The sequence below is a fragment of the Carassius auratus genome, chromosome 25 (assembly GCF_003368295.1).
Source record: "Carassius auratus strain Wakin chromosome 25, ASM336829v1, whole genome shotgun sequence".
NCBI lineage: Eukaryota > Metazoa > Chordata > Actinopteri > Cypriniformes > Cyprinidae > Carassius > Carassius auratus.
Window position 1 is genome coordinate 5,867,038 of NC_039267.1, and position 20,010 is coordinate 5,887,047.

The following is a 20,010-nucleotide window of genomic DNA, read 5'->3' on the forward strand; positions in this document are numbered from 1 at the left end:
TCTGAGAGTGACTCAATTCAAGATGTTCCATACCAGAAAGTTTTTGGTATTTATTGGTGGTTATAAAGAACAAAACCATCTAGGAAGCTGAAGCACGTTATTGTATGGAGCCAAACTGTTTAAGAGATCAAAATTAGACCATCATTTTGTTTTGCTGCCATTTTGAAAAGAATCCGATAAGAATGTTAAAGCGATTTTTCAAGCAGTGGTTCCCCATGTGGATGCGGACGGCTTTGAATGGAACTAAATTACCCCCAAACAGCCTTCCACTTAAGTAAGTACAAAGAGAGTCCACGTCTGCTGGTCATCCCTGCGGTATTTGAACAGCGCAAGCATCTGTTCCAGTGAGTGAAGTGAACGGAGTCTATCAGTGAGAAGACGACTTAAAGTACAGCACTCAAGAACGCAGCCTTTGGCTCGGCAGAGAGGGAGGCAATGGAATGGAAAGATCGAATCTCACAATCACAATGGGCTAGATGATCATCCACGTTTAATGTAGATTTGGTAACATTTTTCAGGTGGACATAAAACATGGACATTGTATTTTACAGATGACTCTACTGCAATGAAATAGCATCAAAATGGTAAAAAAAAAAGTGTTTTCATAATTTCCACAAACATAAAAGTTGCACTACTGCTATTTAAATCGCCTTTAAGTTAAAATATATCTTTTTTCCCAATAGTGATAAAAAGTCTGTGTTTTAAAATGTAAGATTATGAATTAATTGATATTAATTTTCAGAGTTCTTCAAAACAATAATCTGCACCAGATTTATGTGACAACAGTATGTGAGGAAAACATTTTTGGTTGATTCAGATAAGCTATGCAAGTGCAGACAGATCTAAAAACATTAGCACAGAAATCAATACGAAGCCTTCAAAAATTAAGATATGCATTGAAACAGCAAGTCATTACAACTAAACTTATTATTTGGTCAAACATTCATTTTTTTTTAAGAGAGATACTGATACTGTGAAGCAAGGTTATATAGTGTTTTATACAATATAATGTGTAATGCAAGGCTGCGAGCTGGGTATTTTCTCTCATACGTCTGTTTAAGCACTTCTGAATTCATACGTTTCTGCTAATTGCATTTATTTCCACAGGTAAAAGGCGAAGTTATGCATTTGATGCATCATCTGAGGAATGGAACGCCGTTATCAAAAACGTTTCTATGCATAGTGTTATTTTCTTTAGTGTTTTAACCTCTATCTAGATGACAAGAAAAAAGACTTAAGACAAATTATTAGTCATATAAAGGTATTGTACAATACTCCACAACAAAAAAACAGCATGTTTTGTCTGTCAGCCTCATTAAAACTCGGAATAGCGGTCCCGTTTTATCTCATTCCACATGTCTGTACCTGGTGAAAAGATTGTAAAGTACTCGGAGTGTCGATTTTAGGTCACAATTCACAATATCTGGAACAAAACAGAAGAACAAAAAATTATTCATTTAGCGATAGCTTTTATAGAGGTACAACTGTCTAGGCCTGAAGAACTCTTGAGCAGCTGAAACGCAGATACACTGCACAGTTTCTTCAATTGCAGTACTTGTTTGGACTGATTTAAAGCATGAAGTGGATTTATGCAATGCTATATAATACACCTGACTCTTCAAGGACTCTGAACAGCATAACACACACAGACACACACACACTTTTAACCTTATAATCATTCAATGCAAAACACAAACAAATGCACACACAGTATAAAGAACAATGTAAAGCACTATAAATATATAGTAGTGTACACAGAGCTGTATTTGTGTAGTATTTATTCAAATTTAAGCATATGACAGACTCTTCCATCCAAAGTAACACATTTGCATCAGTTCTTGCTTTCCCATGACCTAGTTGTTCTAGTGCTCTTCTGTTTCAGCTATAGAAATAGCTCTTAACAGAAGGTATTTATAAACAGCATCTTACTTCGATAATAATGACTTAATATTGTATTAATTATAACTATAATAATAATAATAATATATAATAAAGTATTAATATTTATTATTCAATATATGATAATAATATATTATATATTAAACCATACTCCTTAAATATTAATTATTCAAAAAGGCGGGAAAACTGCTTACTATTGTTAAATAAGGAAAATAGACCTATGTATTCTTGAATTAAAATGAATAGGTAACTACATATTCTTAAGCAAAGAAAAATTTCCAACTACGGTAACTACTCTCAAAGAAAGAAAAATACTTTTTGATTTGAAAAATAAAATAAAAAAAAGAACAGACAATTCCATTTAAGAACAGACAATTGCGTACAAGATATAATTTTTATACTGCTGCTCAGAAGTTTGGGTTCAGTAATATTTGTAATGTTTTAGAGTGTCTTGTGTTCATCAAGGCTGTATTTATTTGATCAAAAATACAGGAAAAATAATATATGATTGCAATTACTAATATTGATTATCTATTTTAATTTACTAAATATAATTTATTTTTGTGACGCAACACTGCATTTTCAGCATCATTCAGCATCTCTGTGCCAGTCTTCAGTGTCACATGATCCTTCAGAAATCCTTAGAATATTTACATTTATTATCAGCATTGAAACTTATGCGGCTTAATTTATTTTGTACCCGGTGATACTTTTTTCTTTGATTCTTTGATGAATAAAAAGTAAAAAATAAAATAATTTAAAATAAAACATTATTGTACTTTTTATGCAATATACATTTACGAGCCAAGTAAAAAAAAAAAGTTTAAATAATTTTTCAATTATCTCTGAAACTTTTGTATGTGACATTTAAGAACTGTAGATTCAAGCTGAAAGAGCAACACTTGCGAATCGGGAAAGTCTCCAAGTACAGTTCTGACAAGACCAATCTTTTCTAAATGGCCTGTCAACCACACAATTATAGTGACAGGTTTTGGAGCAAACCAAGCCATAATTACCCTCAGGCCTGGGTTTGGGCCTCTCCAAGCCACCGTCCTGCATCAGCTCAAAGGAGAAAGACACATTGTGAACCTGCAGGTAAGAAAGAAACCGTCATATTGTGACACCTTGAAGTACAAAGAACGGCATGAGTGATTTCTCCAAACTGGACTGTAGATGGACCTAAAGCGGTTATCTCTGAAATCCACACACAAGCACTGGATATTAAAAGGAGACTACACATCACCCCACTTATCCGTTTCCTGTGCAGAGGCAGATTACAGATGCATCCTGGTGCGACACGGATAGAGTTGGCACAGGCCGGGCCTGCTGGATGTGACCCAGGTGAGCAGCCTGTACTCTGGGCTGACTGTCAACACCACCCCCTCTCAATGACACTCAACACAGCACACCAGGGTGGCTTTCATACTGAAGCACGCTAACCGCAGACGCACTGCTAATTCATACCTTTTGGTCAAAATTCTCAGGCGTCAGGAAGAAGTTGTAGAGGGGGACGAAGTATCCTTCCAGAAGTCCCATCAGCAGGACCAGATACACACCATCTGCAAACTACACACACACTTCAGTCAGAACAACACAGTCCTGTTGTAGATGCCAAACAGAGATACAAATTTACATAACATTATTCTGGCACACTAAAATTACTTTTGTTCAGCAAGGAGGCCTTAAATTGATATTGTAAAAATGTGCACAGTCACAGTAAAACAGGTTTGTATCATAAATAAAATAACAGAATCATAACTTCACTTAATTTATTGGTCTTCTATCATATTTCTGCTGCTGCTACCATTTTATTAAAATCACTGTAACACATGATGATCCGGGCTTAGCATTTGTTGTTTACCACAGTCACAATGTATTTATTGAGCTGACCCATGTGTTACCTGTGTGTCCAGTTCTGCTACTTCCAAGTTGAGTTTATTCAGGTGTTTGTTGACGAAGGTGATTAGAGTCTGCAGAAAACAGATGCATATGTGATCAGGCTTGTGTAAGAATATCTATTGGGCTTCAATTGTGGCTCGTTCATACCTTCTTCACCACATTCAGCTTGTCAGGAGCATGATCAAACAGGGTGTCAAACGCATCACGCTCTGAATATAATAATACATCCAGCAATTAGAAACATAACTGCAGGAATAGTAAATACTGGTGTCCAAAAGTTTGGGGTTGGTAAGATTTTGAACGTTTTTGAGAATGTGAAAATGTTTTTGAAAAAAAAAGACCCTTATACTCACCAGGCCTGCATTTACTTTATCAAAGTCAATAAAAACATCAATTATTTAAATAACTGTACAACTGTAATTGCTCTTTTATTCAAAGCTCAATTCTTAGCAGCCATTTCTACATCTTTCTGTCACATGAGCCTTCAGAAATCATTCTAATATAACGCTCAAATAAAATTTCGTATTATTTTTACACTTTTCTTAACTTGCCGTTTAATATTTTTTTGGGGGAAATTTTATACATTTTCTTTGATACATAGAAAGCTAAAAAAAAACTGCATTAATTGGAATTGGAAATCTTATACAAAATTCTAAATGTCTTACTGCTACTTTTGATTTAACATAAAATCAATTTCTTTCAAAAACTTACTAACCCCAAACTTGTCAACAGTAGTGTGTTAGAATTTTGGAATGGAAATTGAAATAAATAAATATTATAATTAAATAACACTTACCATGTCTGCCAGATAATGCCCTGTGAACAACAACAACAACCAAAAACTTCAAATAATGATTGCAATATTAATTTATGATTGAACCTAGTACTAACATACACATATATAAGCATGTGATCAGAAAATAATCACGTAACATTAATATCAACAGTTGTCATCCAATATTTAATTGTCTGCCATTATAAAATGTAAATATTAAAGCTGCTGTAGGTAACTTTTGTAAAAATATATTTTTTACATATTTATTAAACCTGTCATTATGTCCCGACAGTAGAATATGACACAGATAATCTGTGAAAAAAAATCAAGCTCCTCTGGCTCCTCCCAGTGCTCCTATTGCTATTTGCAGAAACTCCATCGCTCCCGGTAAAAAATAACCAATCAGAGCTGCGGTCCGTAACTTTGTTTGTGTTCAAAATGTAGAAAAATGAACATAATAAGCGGGTACACCATGAATCCATTTTCCAAAATGTGTTTTTGGCTTGTCCTGAATCACTAGGGTGCACCTATAATAAGAGTTTATATTCAGACTATTTTAGATTGTTTCGGGGGTACCGCGGCGGAGTAACCCAGTACCTTTGTGATTCTTCATAGACATAAACAGAGAGAAGTAGTTCCGGCTACGATGTTCTTCTGCAAGACGCAAGCAGTTCTGTTTATTAACCGCTAGAGCGTCAAAAGTTCCCTACCGCAGCTTTAATCTACAAAAACACTAATTTAAAAACATTGATAAATGAAATCTTTAGCAAATCTCAAAATGAATATCCTGTGTCCCTGAATAGGAATATAGAAATACATTATAATGTTGTGAAGCATATAGGATTTTAAAAGATTTTTTTTTTAATTTAAACAATTTTAATAATCAGTTAATGCAAGCTAGGCATTTCATTTATCTCCTGTACAACATGGGGGGTAATTTATCTCTATTAATTCTACGGTCATTGAAAGCCAGGCAGAAAAAGCGGCTGCCATTTGGGTTTGTGGAAGGGTGATCAAATCGATCGGGCAAGCCTGGGACAGCCCTGGACAGGGCTTCCTCCCCATGAGGCCCCCTCCCCCTCACTCTCTAATCACTCCTGCCAGCCATCGGCCTGGGCATCAACAGCTACTGTGTGTGATAACAGCCTCAGGAAGTATTCCACAAACACGTGCAAAAACACACACTTATCTCCCGGGCTGCCAGGTGCCTGCTGGACCGCTATACAGTCAGCTGTGCACATATGTGTGTGTGTGTGTGTGTGTGTCCCAAAAGGGTGACAAAACAGCACCAAAAACTATTCCAAACGCCATCTTGTAATCAGCGCTCTACCGTATAATGATTTAAACATATGAAAGGAATCATTACAAAAGGTGCAAAAGATTATTAAGCCCTGATATTGGCACATTTATGAACATATGGAGGTGACATCTGGAAATTAGGGTTGCACCGTTGACGTACTCTGTGTTGCCAGTGATCTTCTCCATAACCTGACGGGACTGAAGAATGCCCTCTCGTTTCTAAAGGAACGAAAAAAAGGAACAGATTAAATATGAACAGAAGCCAGAGATCTCCAGAAGACATAAACTGCTATCATTTGTCCCATCAAAATATCTGTTATGGGAAAACAGTTCCTCAATTCAGGCACAACAAGAGAAAAACAAGATGAAGATAACATTTTTCAAATGCATTCTCCTACACGAATGGTTAATAATAGATACATAAATGTATACCATTTAAAAATGGTTACTAAAATGTAATATGATATATGTTACTAAGTTTGACTTTTTTTTATTTGATTCAATGGCAAAGTTAAGCAGAAATAAATAAACAAAAACAAAAAAAAGACAATTGTCAAAATACAGATGCCATTAATACCAACAAACTAGCGTCAGTTACTACAGCTAATTAGCTTTCATCTACATTTCCGTTTCAGACTTGTTTTGCTTTCTTCAAAAGACACACATTGACAAACATTAGTAGGCCAAAATTAACAATCAAACCTTTCTGTGTGATTTTGTGGAGATTTATGAGAGAATTTGTCTGACGAGTGTATCAGAGTGTTTTAATGCAAATATAACTCGCTTAATGTTATCCACTCCTAGCATCATAACAACAAAGATTTATTCTCAGGTACAGAACATTACAGTCTAAAGCAGAGGTACGTACCTGGACCACAACCACCTGAATGGACACATGGTCAGGGAGGCGAATGGGGGCTCTGAAGTGCTGTGACAGCTCCACCAACAGGTGAAGGATGGCCACAATGCTCTTAGCATGAACCGCTAGTAAAAAATAAAAAAATAAAAGAGATAGAGAGAGCAGAAAAAATTAACATTCCCTTGTTTTGTTTGAATTAATTAAAACCAGTATTAGCACGAAACCAGCTGAGATGTAAATTCAGCTCTGTGAATTGTAACTGTAAATCTCAGGGATATTACGCAGCGCCTGAAAATAGTCCCCAGCTACATTGTAAAAAATTACTATGACTTTAACGGTAAAAAACTGTGAAAATGCTACAGTACAAACCTGTTAAATGGTTAACAATTTCCTGTCAAAATTACAGGGAAAACCGTAAACTGAAGTCCCCAGAACTCTCTGCACTGTATTTCAAAATTTATTTTTATTTTATGTTTTTTTTTTAAATAGCAGTTTGTTCTTATTTCTTCTTATGTTTTATGATTATTAGGGTTGTATGTTACATATAATGTTGTTAAATTAATGTTCATTGCATATTTCAGTTTAATAAGTCTCACCCCTTGATGGTGTTTAGTGCTTGTGTGAATGACAGTGTGCACCTTCTATGCATCTTATTATTTAAATTCTGCTTGTGATGGGCTTTGTTTCATCACGTGACTTTCTCATCACCACCTGCTTTTGGTGGTTACCAGTATATTACAAAGGTACGAGGTTTAGTACTTCAATAAGTTAATATATTAACATTAAATTACGGTATCAAACTGTACATTTAAGGTAAAATCGTAAAATCTAAAACGTTGTTAATTAATTTTTTACGGTATAATTCTGGCAACCACGGCTATATTTTACAGATTTATTTTTTTTACAGTTTAGTTTTGTAGTTGAGTTGCTGGTAGCAGAGTTGCTAGGGACTATTTTCAGGCGCTGCGGGATATATCACTGCGCCTGCTGCACCCGTGGCACGGCAACAAAGTTCCTTGATCATTACGCCGGAATGAGTGTATAGTTCCTAGCAAAATCATCCTAGAAAATCACAACTTTTCATTTTCCGTCAGTCTTAGTACACGATGTAAATACAGAAGAGTCAAGTTTTGAATAGTAAAAATATAGAAACTCTTTGGTCAATTTTGAGCGAGATGCTAACGGTCTAATCAGATTCAGTGATCTATGCTAAGCTAAACTAAGGCCTGGTTCACACGGGACGATTTTAAAATTGTCGGCCGATTTTCCAAATATGAGAGACCCCACACACAGCGATAAAAAATCACGGATCTAACAGTTTTGGTCGTTCCGTGTGTGGTGTGCAGCCACACGGCAAAATCAACACATCACACACGAACCGATTTGACTCCCGAGCATTCCCAGGTCAGACTGGAAATCTCGCAAAATCCCTCGAGATCAAACGTAACTTTAGAGTAAACAATCATGGCGGACGAAGAGGATGCAGTGGTCATAGTTTGTGCTTTGTTTTTAACGGGAAAAAACATAAGAAAAACAAGAAAAGGCGATGGTCAAAGAGGTGGAGACAACGCGAGCATGGACTATACTTGCTATATCATAATATGGAGATAAGTTGTTGTTTTATCTCATAGAAATGTTGTTACGTACTACACAGATTAATAACCGTTGAAATAAACGTTCATATATTCGTTTGTACTCTGGTGGACTGCAGTTGTGGATGTAGTTATGCCCATCGACTTTATTTGTATTTGTTATATTATATACGCCGGCTGTTTTGATTTTGTTTCCCGGTACTATCACTGCCTCGTCACCTCGCTTTCTGATTGGCTACACCCACAGTCCACAGGCTGCGTGATTGTTTGTCCTCGGGGGACACCACAAACGAGAAGAAATCGGGCCAAATAAATCCAACATGTTGGATATCCCCGATTTGAGATCGGAGCGGTCCCGACATTCTTCCGAGCAGAGGAGAGCAGTCTTAACACACCACACACGGCAGGAATATTTGATCAGATTATTTTACGATAATCGGAGCATCCTAAAATTGTCGGAAGGGGTGAATCGGGGCTAAAATCGGTCTAATTATCCTGCCGTGTGAACCAGCCTTAAGCTAAAAGTGCTACCGCCAGACCAAGAGAGTTTGGCTGAATGGATTAAAAAAAGGTAAAACTCAACTGTTTAACTCTAGGGGAGTTGGAAAATTTGCCTATTTTCAAAAAAAGTGGAGTGTTCTTTAAGGACATAGGATTGATGTTCGCCTCCATTTAATACAAAAATCAATAATGCATAAATCTCTGCCTCATAAAACACAACAAAATGACCTTAATCTCTTTAGTGTCTCTTCCACATAAGTGAAGCGATTGAAATCCACTAAAAGACACCGTTACATCGCCTTAAGTGTTTTCCAAGCCTTTGAAGCTCTAAGCCATGAGAAACACCCATCAATACTGTTTTAAACAAACGTTACTTTGCTGTTTTGTGCACCACTGCATGTCTAAATAGACACTTTAAGACTCACTGGCCAATACAAGCCCATGTTTAACAGTGCATAACACTTGTCTTATTTAGGAGCTTTTGAATGTCTCATGCTGGAGCTGTAGGGACCTACAGTCAACGTTCCACTTGATGCTCCTGGTGGAGACCTTCAGAGCGTCATTGATCCTCTCCAGGACCGTCTGCAACTTTTGTTTCTGGGCAATCTCAGATTGGGTCACCTCTGCAACATTCAGCTTCTCACCTTCAAGCTTTTCTAGGGGATGGAAACACAAGGGCAAATTAGAATCGAGAAAATGGAGAATGGAGAAGATCTTGAGGAGTTTGGGTAGAGTTTTCTAGTCAGATCGATCCAATAGCCACATTGTAAACTAAAAAAAGATGCTTTACCAAAGAGCTTCTGGAGAACCTGCCCATCATAGAGATCTTCAGCCAGGTCCTTCACGATGATCCTTTCACCAACCAGAACATCGTTGATCCAGTCAATGAGCACCTAATTTGGGTATAATCATGGTTTGAAACGACATGTGGGTGAACATATAATGATAGAATTGACATTTTTGGTTTTAAACACAGACCTTCATGAGTTCCTGGAGTTTTGGGTCATTTTTTGAGTTGGGGTCCACCATGGTGCGGACTTCATTTTCCTCTGTGAAGAAGAGAAAGAGACAGGCAGGAGGAAGGTGTAAGAGCATATTATTAACCTGAGCGAGCATCAATTGAATAATGAGGCTACGGGTTCACCTGCCTAGCATGATGTCCTCAGGATGAAGCTCAAAAGGTGTGGGACTCAGGGGGAGATTAATGGCGTTCATCCCCTCCTCCTGCAGCTCAGATACTATGGGATACAGGACACATTGGGTGAGAGATGACAAATTATTTCTGAATCAAAAAGAAGAAGAAACAAAAGAAAAGAAATTGAGTAGGGTTTTTTCACCTTCATATTTTTGCGGTTATACAAATGGTTGACCATATGTTCATTTGCCTTGTTAGATTCTGATGAGTGCTGTGGAGAAGCATCTCTTTTACTACACTTAGTTAGGGTTAAGGATCCTTTTAACTTCCCAAACTTAAAGTCAATATGAAAAACCATTTACAAGCCGTTTTACTTGTTACCTGCCATATTTTAGATTGAAAGTGAATATTAGTATACAATACTACTAATACATTTCAGCATGTACTCATTAAATGAAACAAAACTGACAGTAAATACAGTAAAGACATTTCTAATGTTAAAAATGTATTTCAAATAAATGTTCTTTTGAACTTGGAATGTGAACTACTCAAAGTAGTAAAAAAAAAAAAGTTTCACCGTTTCCACAAAACTATTACTTTTTCAAAACGACATTGTTTTAAGCACTGATACTGATAAGAAATGCTTCCAAATCAGCACTTTAGAATGACAGATTACATTTGAAAAGGTATTAAGTTAAAAAACAATTATAATAAAGTTAGAAATATTTCCCAGTTTTTATTGCATGCTTGATCAAATAAATTGAGTCTTGGTGAGAATAAGAAACTTGGGTAACTCTTTAGTATAGGGACACATTCTCATTATTAACTAGTTGCTTAATAGCATCCCTATCAATAACATATTTGACTGTTTATTAGTACTTAAGCATATCTTTTGAATGACTCAATCCCTAATCCTACCCAATCCCTAAACTTACTAACTATTAATAAGCAGCAAATTAGGAGTTTGGTGCAAAAGACATAGTTAATGATTTGTTTGTAGGGTGAATTGGACCTTAAAATAAAGTGTGATCAAAATTGTTTAATAAATAAATAAATAAAAATAATATTCTTACTGAACTCAAACTTTTAATTAAAAAAAAATATGTAAATAAAAACATTAAAATATATTACATTTTATTTATAAATGTTAAATTAAATATTAAGTAATTACATTTTATTAATGTTTGTGCTATGAACAATATTTAGCCCCCAAAGTATCAGAGACATCAGATGGTTTACTTTTTTTTTTTTTTTTTTTTAAATCGCTTGGCCAAGTAAGCAACCACCACAAAAACCAAAAACACCTTGGCAACCACACAGCAAGTAGCAACACCCTGGCAAACCACCCACAACAACCTAGCATCAGAGTTTACATTTTCAGCAGAAATTGTAAAAATGCATATATTTATTAGACTTTAGAAGAACTTCAATGCATCAACATTCTCAACATCCTCAGAGAAACACCCCAGCCCTTCGCTCCCACCGCAACCCAGCATGCATCGCCGTCTACAGCGCTGATTACGGGGATGCGAACATCCTGTGCAGGATTCCAGAGGCCGCCCATGGAGGACGATATCCTATTAATCAACACCCTCTCGACCTCACGCGCAGCTGCTCTCCCGCTGCTTCTTCTCACTGACGTGGGGGCGCATACAATGCAACGGCACGATTAAGACCTCATGTATCTTGTACCAGGGTGAGTGCTAAGGTTAACATGGGTGACTGGATGGATGCGAAACAATTTAAACAATTCAGAAATTGTCCAGCTACCTACAACTCCACCAGCAGATTCTGCTTGAAAAGAGCTACATAAAAAGCTAAATTCTTATTTATTTATTTTTTAATTCAAAGGACAAAAATAACACTAAATAGGTTTGAAATGACATGAAGGAATGACAGGAATGACCTTTTAAGTGATAGTCATCCTGCATCCTTTTAATTCATATTGCCAATTGTGGAACGAAAGCAATAATCATAAAATGCACTGCCTCCTGGGTACAAGCCACAAAATATTCTTCATCAAACAGGAGACGGAGAATTAGACAGTCAGAGTATCAGAAGGCTCAGCTGCTTTTTCCTCTAATTCAGCCTTGCGAGTGCTGATGGGTGCCACGCAATCATTGCAGAAGTGCACTCTGGGAATCGTGCAAACTCAGAAGAAACACTCCAATGTAATCTGCAGCGGCACACTGCCTAGTTTACTTATCCCGGATAAGACAACAACAAGACTAATATATTTTTATTTGTTAAGGATCACTTCAACTTGTCAGGATTATTTGGTATTGTAGCCTAGAGCCGCAGCCTTTCTTGTTTTAAGGCTGAGATGACTCTCATTCCTGTACAATCTTAAGCCTCATTCAGAAACAATGCCTTACATGGTTAGAAGAGCACTGCTAGAGCTGGCTGTGAGCTTAATTCAGCGCTCAAGAACAGTTTTAAATGTGCCAGCCAGCGTGTGATTTGAGGTCTATAAACGACTGTCAGAATTATGTGATGATTCAGACATTTTTAGGTGTGGTTCAACACTTGGAAAGATTTGTATAATCATGCCTCCAGGGTGCATACTTTAAAGTGCTACTTGCCAAAATGGAGCACAAAGAAATCTCTTAATAACTAAAAAGGTAAAATCACAACTGAACTGCTATTCATGGCTGTGACACGTTTCTGAGGTTACAATCGTGTTCATTAATGTCATTCAAATGTTTGGTAACTAACATTCTTCAAAATATCTTCTTTTGTGCTCAACAGATGAGGTTTGGAACAACTTAAGGGTGATTGAATGATGACAATTTTAATTTGGGGCCAACTATCCCTTTAATGAAGAAAATCCATTACATTTTTATGGTACGTTAATTTGTAATGTTTCTACTGCTTGCCTTTCTCTTTTTATTTTCAACTCATTTGTCAAATAACATGAGCACTAGATCCGACTCAAAAGAAACGGTTCTCGATTCAATGAGTCGATTCAATTGAGTTGGAGAAACGTAAGGAACGATTCGCTCTGATTCGTGAACGAATCGCACTGACCGTTTTCCTAAGGTGGTTTATAAAAATAAAAAAAAGAACCGACTCAAAAGAACGATTCGTCGCGGAATCGAACATCGCTAGAAAGGTTCACAAACGTTGTAATGTAAACATCACATTTTTAAACACTTATAAACACCAGCTATCGTTTCTTTTTCGGGGTTTAAAGTATTTATGAGGAACAGAGAAGCTAGCAGTGTTAATACACGTATTACTGCGCGGCTGCGCGCATACAGTTGGAGGAGGGAATTATCCAGACTTCTGAAGAAGTTATGTACGTTAGCGACTTCAGATCAAAACTGTCATGACTAACGTTAATTCGTTTCTTTAATATTTAGAACGTGCAAAATAAAGCGTTTTAATCTCAATCGCTACCTTCTTTCGCCTTTTTTCTCCTGGCGAGAGTCCCACCAAGTTTTCCCAGAAATGAGTCATCTTTCTTTCTGGAAGACGGAGACTTTGGAGTTGGTGACTTTGGAGAGGACGGAGATTTCTGCGGGGAAGACGCCATCGGTTCAAACAAACAATAAAGGACAGAAAAGTGTAAATACTATGATATTTCCCCCGCCGAGGGAGTGATTAAAATCCCAGGAACAGGAACGGAAACGGAATTCCAGCTATTTGCCCAGCCTTCACACGAGCTTCCCTTATCCTTTGATCCCACCCTCTTTTCCAAAGGGACACGGTTCAGAAAGTTATTCGTAGTGAGCTAAAGACAATTTTATTAGGAACGTTACTGCCGTGAGAAATGAAGTGCCGAACGAAGAACAATTCATGCAAACAAACAAATAGCCTAAATAAATAAACAAAATGAAAATGACGGACTTTGACCGAATTGCTTAAACTAGCTTTTTAATACTATTTAATATTGACATAAAAAAAGGAAAATGTAATATTTGAATAATTTTCAAATATGAATATTCTAAAGAATTTTTTAAACTTGTATTATTTATACACACATTTAAAAATATATCAGTGTTACTTACATATACATATATATATATATATATATACACACACATACACACACATAGAGGCTAAACATTTAAAAATTCATATGTAAAAAGCAGTATTTTATAGTATACTGTTTTTATTTTATAATATAGAGAATCTTATTAAATATTATGAAACTTATAACAGTATTTTGAAATGATTTTCAGCGTTAGTATGTGTACATTTATTGAAATTAGACATTCAAATTCATATTTAACCTTAAGAAAGTTTTCTGGAGATAATCAGAGTCCACTCATTGTTTTAATATTTTTTAAATAAATTACACAAGGGAACAGACAGACTAAAATAAATCCAGAGCCCTTTATACATCATCTTGATTCTTGAAACAATGATATTTGGTTTTACTTTAGAGAGAGCGGCAATTTAAGTTCACTTAAGATATCATGTTCATTGCAAGACTAAGAAACAAACAGATACTCAACAGACACACTTCATCACTGCCTCTATTGAAATATTTACTAAAGAACAGAACAAACATCCATTAAGGGTTTCAACAAAACAGGAAGAGAAATCAAACAAGTCCCAAGAAAAAAAAAAAAACAATCTTTAACTAACTATAGAGATATCATTGCTCAAGTGTGAACATTTGCAGTCAATCCTCTCACCTCTGTGGCTGTGCAACCTGTGTTTTGAAATCTAACATTCATCATTTTCAGTTAATAAAGAGGCACGTGATTGGTTTTTGGTTTATTTCTTTTTAAGAACTTTCAAGGCATTCAGTTGTTCCGGTTTGTTCAAGATCCTCAAATAAGGCTCTCTCAGTCTGAAGTAGTTCTTCTTGTACAGTAGGTCACTACAGCAGCTCTTCATCCAGTGTGAGAAGTTCAGGTCCAGTGAAACCGATAGCCTCTGGACAGGATCATACTCTCCAGATCTCTGTCCTCGGCTTTCTCCTTCAGCCGTTGCTCCTCCAGCAGACTCACCAGTGTGTCTCTTTTCTCCACCACCTTCATGATCTCTGCCAGCAGGCTCTGCTCCTCCGTCAGCTCGCTCGCACTCTTCTCACGGTCTAGAAATGGAGGGAATACAAAGAGAGGCCTATTGTCAGTAAGAAGGTCAGTAAAATTGTCCACATAACTTTCCATTTTGATCACGTAACAAGGTTTAATCACTTTGAATAACATCAAATATGTTGTATTATGAGCATGACACCATAAGCAGGTATTACACAGTGACACCTCTGTGTCGCAGGCTTAACTCTGCGTGTGTCTCACTGGTAAAGAGTGAGTGTCACCACCATCAAGAACTAAAATAAACTTGTGCTTGCCGGAGGCTGAGGGACCAACCATTGACTTGCAAATGAAGACACCATCACCTTCCTCAGCAGCTATCAATTCCTGTTCACAAGTAAATGCACCACCGCTTACAATATTGTATCACTAACAACCAATTATCCAATCCAATATCAGATTCGATATTTGAAAAGGTGGTCCACAGACCTAAATGGTTTTACATTTAATGAGCAATACATCCACGATGACAACTTTCCAGTTATTAGATCAGGTCTGTAACCACCCTTTTTACGGTGCTATATCTCTATAATATCTGTCTAAAGTTTGAAATAATTAAAACAATTTTATTTTACGTTTTTTTAAACAAGGTTGCATTTATTTGATAAAAAAAATACAGCAATATTGTGAAATATTATGACAATTTAAAACAACCATTATCTATTTGAATATATTTTATCATGTAATTTATTCCTGTGATGCAAAGCTGAATTTTCAGCATCATTACTTCAGTAGTCAGTGTCACGTGATCCTTCAGAAATTATTCTAATATGCGGATTTGGTTCACATTAATCAAAATATTTTAGAATATTTCATAAGATTTCTATTTCAAATCTATACTGTTCTTCTGACTATTCTTCATAAAATCCTGAACAATAATTGTTGTACGGTTTCCACAAAAAAAAATGAAGCTGCAAAAACTGTATTCAACGTTGACAATAAAAATAATAAATACTATTAATAATTGACCAAATATAAAACTTAAATAACAGATTCAAATATATTCATATAAAAACAGTTATTTTAAATTGACAATATTTTTACAAAACTACGGTTCTACTTTTTTTGATCAAATAAATGCAGATTTTGTTAACATAGACTTATAAATACTAATAATTTTAATTATTCCAAACTTTTGACCAGTTTTGTACATAATTCCAAACTCACCTTCAGTGGCCATTCGTCGTCTCAGGTCTCGCTGTAGCCGACTTTGAGTGTCCTCCAACTCCAGTTCTTGAGCACTAGAGACAAGAGCATGTGTAAGACACGTATAAAACTTCAAAACTTTAATTAAAAGAGTCACAGGACTTACAAGATCATGAGTTCAGACTCATAACGTGACAGTTTGTTCTTCTCCAGGACCAGTTTGAACCAGGTTTGCAGTAGTGTGGTTTCATCTGTGGAGTCATCGCCTGTGGAAACGACATAACACGCTAAATTTACGGAACACTGAAATCTATAACACAACTAATGTGACTCAACCATGTGATGGTGTCAGATTTGAATAAACTTGGTCCTAAACATTTGATCTACAGTGTACAATGTGAATCAACTGCTACTGAAAAACATCCACTATTAGTAATGACTTTTAATATTATGTGATTATTACAAAATAAAAGTAAAATTGAAACTGTAAACTGAATTTTTTTTTTTAAAAAAGTATATAAACTTACTAATAAAATCAAACAAAATAAAATAAAATGCAATTTCCCGTGACTGTGGAAACCTCATGCTTATTAGTTATTCAAATCTACAAAATAAAAATTTTAGGACCATGTTGAATACTTCAAGTCAAACGAAAGCCAAATACTACTATTATTTGGCTAATAGTCTCCCACAGTGCCACAATGTTCGAGTCTCCCACATTGACAGTTTCAGAGCATTGTCTTCTACATACTCCAACTCTCTATCCATTTGGAGGCCGCAAATGTCAGTTAACAAAGAACCTATTCAACAAAAAAGCGCACCCCACAGCCCCTCATCTTAATACAATTATCCACACACAGACTCATAAACATGCCAAACAATGGATTCTGGCAGGTCAAAGTGCACCGTCACAAAAGATTTGCCCCCATGTATTTATTAATAGCATTCTGCTGCCCTCAGTGAAGTCTGTTGATAGAAGACACACTGTATCCTTGCTGTCCACTTCACAAAAGGGACGTCTTCTCTACCGCCTGCATCCTTGCAGCATTGTGAAAGAGAGAGGTACATTGACGAAACAAGGCCAGGAAAAAGATGTCACATGACACACTTAAAGCAATGCAGTGTCTTCCTTTATGCATTAATGCTGTGGCAGCCTTCAACGATAAATCTAGAAGCAAAAGTTTCATCTTTGCTTTTCCTAGTAGTTTCATTTGGTTTTTTAATGCCACCAATGCCCGTCTTGGTTTTAGGACGTCAAAAGAGGAATTTCTGAGGAAGCAGAAGTGAATATATAGTAGATGTTAAAATTCAATTTAGTCCTTATAATTAGAGCTTAGCGCTTTCAAAATATGATTATAAACTCATTATGCAGTATGTTGAAAGGCTGCTGCGATTTGCCATTTTTCATTCGGAAAGACTTGTTGCCTTTAATAATCCCAACGTAGATCAACATTCACCAAAATAATGAAACATCACATTTTCAGCTCATTTCGGAGGCACTTTTCCCTTTCTCGGTCTATTTACAGAAGCCATTACCTCTGCAGTCATTTCAACATAATTTTGACTCTAAATGGCCATTTAGTTCGAATGCAAATCACTATTATTTGAATCTCTAATTTCCCCCTCTAAAAAAAGTCAAACAATAAGACAGCGGCTTATTTGCAGGTTTTCTTTGTGTACACGCCATATGGATCCAGGGGTTAGTTCTGATGTAGGTCAAAATCTTTCTGTGGACAAGAACAATGCATTGACAATACAGATTTCATACAATAAAATATACAAAATAAAAAAGAAATAAAAAAGAAAATATATATATATATATATAGACCGAATTAAAAAAAGACCTTATTGTTTGTAAAGCCCCGTTCACACCAAGAACGATAACTATAAAGTATAAAATATTGATAAAGATATAGTTCTAAAAATCATTCTCAATATTAAAGAATAGCACATCACAGTCCACATCACAACTATGATGATAAAGGCACAGAGAAACGATATTGTTGGAATCACTTTTAGAATGATTTTTTTTACAGCTGATGAACGATACAAACATTGACAGCCAATCAGAATCCATCCTGCTATAATGAGCTGAGAATAAACAGACAACATCGTGATCTTTATAGTTATCATGCTTGGTGTGAACGTAGAGCACCCTGTCAAGTCACTACCTGTGACTTCCTGTGTGACATGAAATAAACAGGGTAAAAAAAATATATATATAATGATATAATAATGACGGGAAGTCATGGCCTAATGGTTAGAGCGTTGGACTCCCAATCGAAGGGTTGTGAGTTCTAGTCTCGGGCCGGACGGAATTGTGGGAGGGGGTAGTGCATGAACAGCTCTCTCTCCACCTTCAGCAAGGCATCGAACCCCCAACTGCTCCCCGGGCGCCGCAGCATAAATGGCTGCCCACTGCTCCGGGTGTGAGCTCACAGTGTGTGTATGTGTGTGTGTTCACTGCTCTGTGTGTGTGCATTTCGGATGGGTTAAATGCAGAGCACAAATTCTGAGTATGGGTCACCATACTTGGCTGAATGTCACTTCACTTTCACAATTTAAGAACAAGTTCTTGGAAATAAGGACGTGAAATCTCATTCCCTATGGCTAAATATTTCTCAAGTTTGCACGCTTGATGGGGCAACAGCATTGTGCGCTTCATTCACATAGCCGTCAGCAACTGACAAAAGCTGTAAGTGTCATAACACCCCTTTAAATAATCATATCACCATCACAGAGTGAGTGGGTGGAGACGGGGCAACATGTGAGGACAATGGGACTGATAATGAGTTACTTTAAATCAAATATTTCCAGATGTAATAACGTGTGACTGTGTTAGAATGTGCCGTACCAGTTTCTCCTCTGAGGATCTTCTCCAGAGCCACACCTTTCTCCTCCAGAGCTCTCTGCTTCTCCTCAACTTCCTCCAGCTGTCTTTGGATTACCTGCCAATTACAATAAACCTTGATTCAGATCAATGTCTCTAAAGGAGATATACTTTACGGTCAGTTTACAGGAAAACCCCCCCACTGAAAATGTCCTAAAAAATGCTTTTAATGACATTTAAAAACTTGTCTTACCTGAGCCCGGTGAAGTCTTCGAAGTTCATCTCTCTTGGTTTGTTGCACAGCTGTTTTCTTCTGTGAGGTGCCACTGTGAGACTTTTTAGCAAATAGTTAACAAACAAAAAAAAGTGACAGTTTAAAAATCGGGGCTCTGTGCTTGAATGTGTAGAAGATTTGAACAAATTGTTGGAACAGCATGAGTTGTGATCCGTTAAGAGGAGCGGGGAGCTTTTACCCTTTGTGAGCCTGGTTCCTGTTCCTCTTCACTAGACGAGTTGGACTCCTGTTGTTGTTGCTGAGCAGACGCTGTGGATACAACCCCGAAACAATAATGTATAATTTAAATAGCAGAATGATTATTATTAAGGGATTTAACAGTAAATTATAAAAACAAACAAATATAAACCCAATATGGTCTATCAATAATATTAATAATAATAATAATAATACAACAAAGTCAATTTATTTTAGCTCAAGGCATCTTTAACCATTTAGGGATTTACTGTATGAGTTGGTATCGAAATAAGCAAGTAAATATATAGATAAACAAACAAGTGATAAGAATTAAAATAATAATAATAATTATTATTATTATTATAACAAAATGTTAATTATTAGTTAACTAATGAGGCACATTTTAAAAATTAAGGAAATTATCAGTAAGCAACTAAAATAAATACTGGCTAATAATGAAAGAAAATGACGATGACATTATTTTAGGTGAAGGCACATTTAAAAAAAAAAATCTGATTTATATAAATGATATAAAATTCTGTAAATAATACCAAT

The 20,010-nt window shown here is 36.2% G+C and overlaps 2 protein-coding genes across 7 annotated transcripts in view; both read right to left on the reverse strand.

Annotated features, from left to right (window-relative positions):
- Positions 1-473: 473 nt before the first annotated feature.
- Positions 474-13,627, reverse strand: parvaa (parvin, alpha a). The gene is made up of 13 exons (XM_026202261.1): positions 13,359-13,627; positions 9,973-10,062; positions 9,803-9,873; positions 9,615-9,717; positions 9,340-9,480; positions 6,741-6,856; positions 6,033-6,091; positions 4,595-4,614; positions 3,946-4,007; positions 3,801-3,869; positions 3,364-3,465; positions 2,916-2,988; positions 474-1,423 (listed from the first exon to the last, which is right to left on the reverse strand). The coding sequence occupies exons 1-13, from the start codon at positions 13,492-13,494 to the stop codon at positions 1,347-1,349; spliced, it is 1,119 nt and encodes a 372-aa protein (XP_026058046.1). The 5' UTR covers positions 13,495-13,627; the 3' UTR covers positions 474-1,346.
- A 593-nt stretch (positions 13,628-14,220) lies between these two features.
- The window catches only part of mical2b (microtubule associated monooxygenase, calponin and LIM domain containing 2b), a 52,026-nt gene continuing 46,236 nt past the window's right edge, over positions 14,221-20,010 (reverse strand). For all 6 annotated transcript variants that reach the window (XM_026202263.1, XM_026202267.1, XM_026202266.1 and 3 more), the window contains 6 exons: positions 19,457-19,527; positions 19,237-19,317; positions 19,008-19,101; positions 16,320-16,419; positions 16,175-16,248; positions 14,221-15,006 (listed from right to left, as the gene is read on the reverse strand). In XM_026202263.1, coding sequence (XP_026058048.1) covers positions 14,822-15,006; positions 16,175-16,248; positions 16,320-16,419; positions 19,008-19,101; positions 19,237-19,317; positions 19,457-19,527 — 605 coding nt within the window. In that variant the 3' untranslated portion in view covers positions 14,221-14,821. The remainder of the gene's footprint in view (positions 15,007-16,174; positions 16,249-16,319; positions 16,420-19,007; positions 19,102-19,236; positions 19,318-19,456; positions 19,528-20,010) is intronic.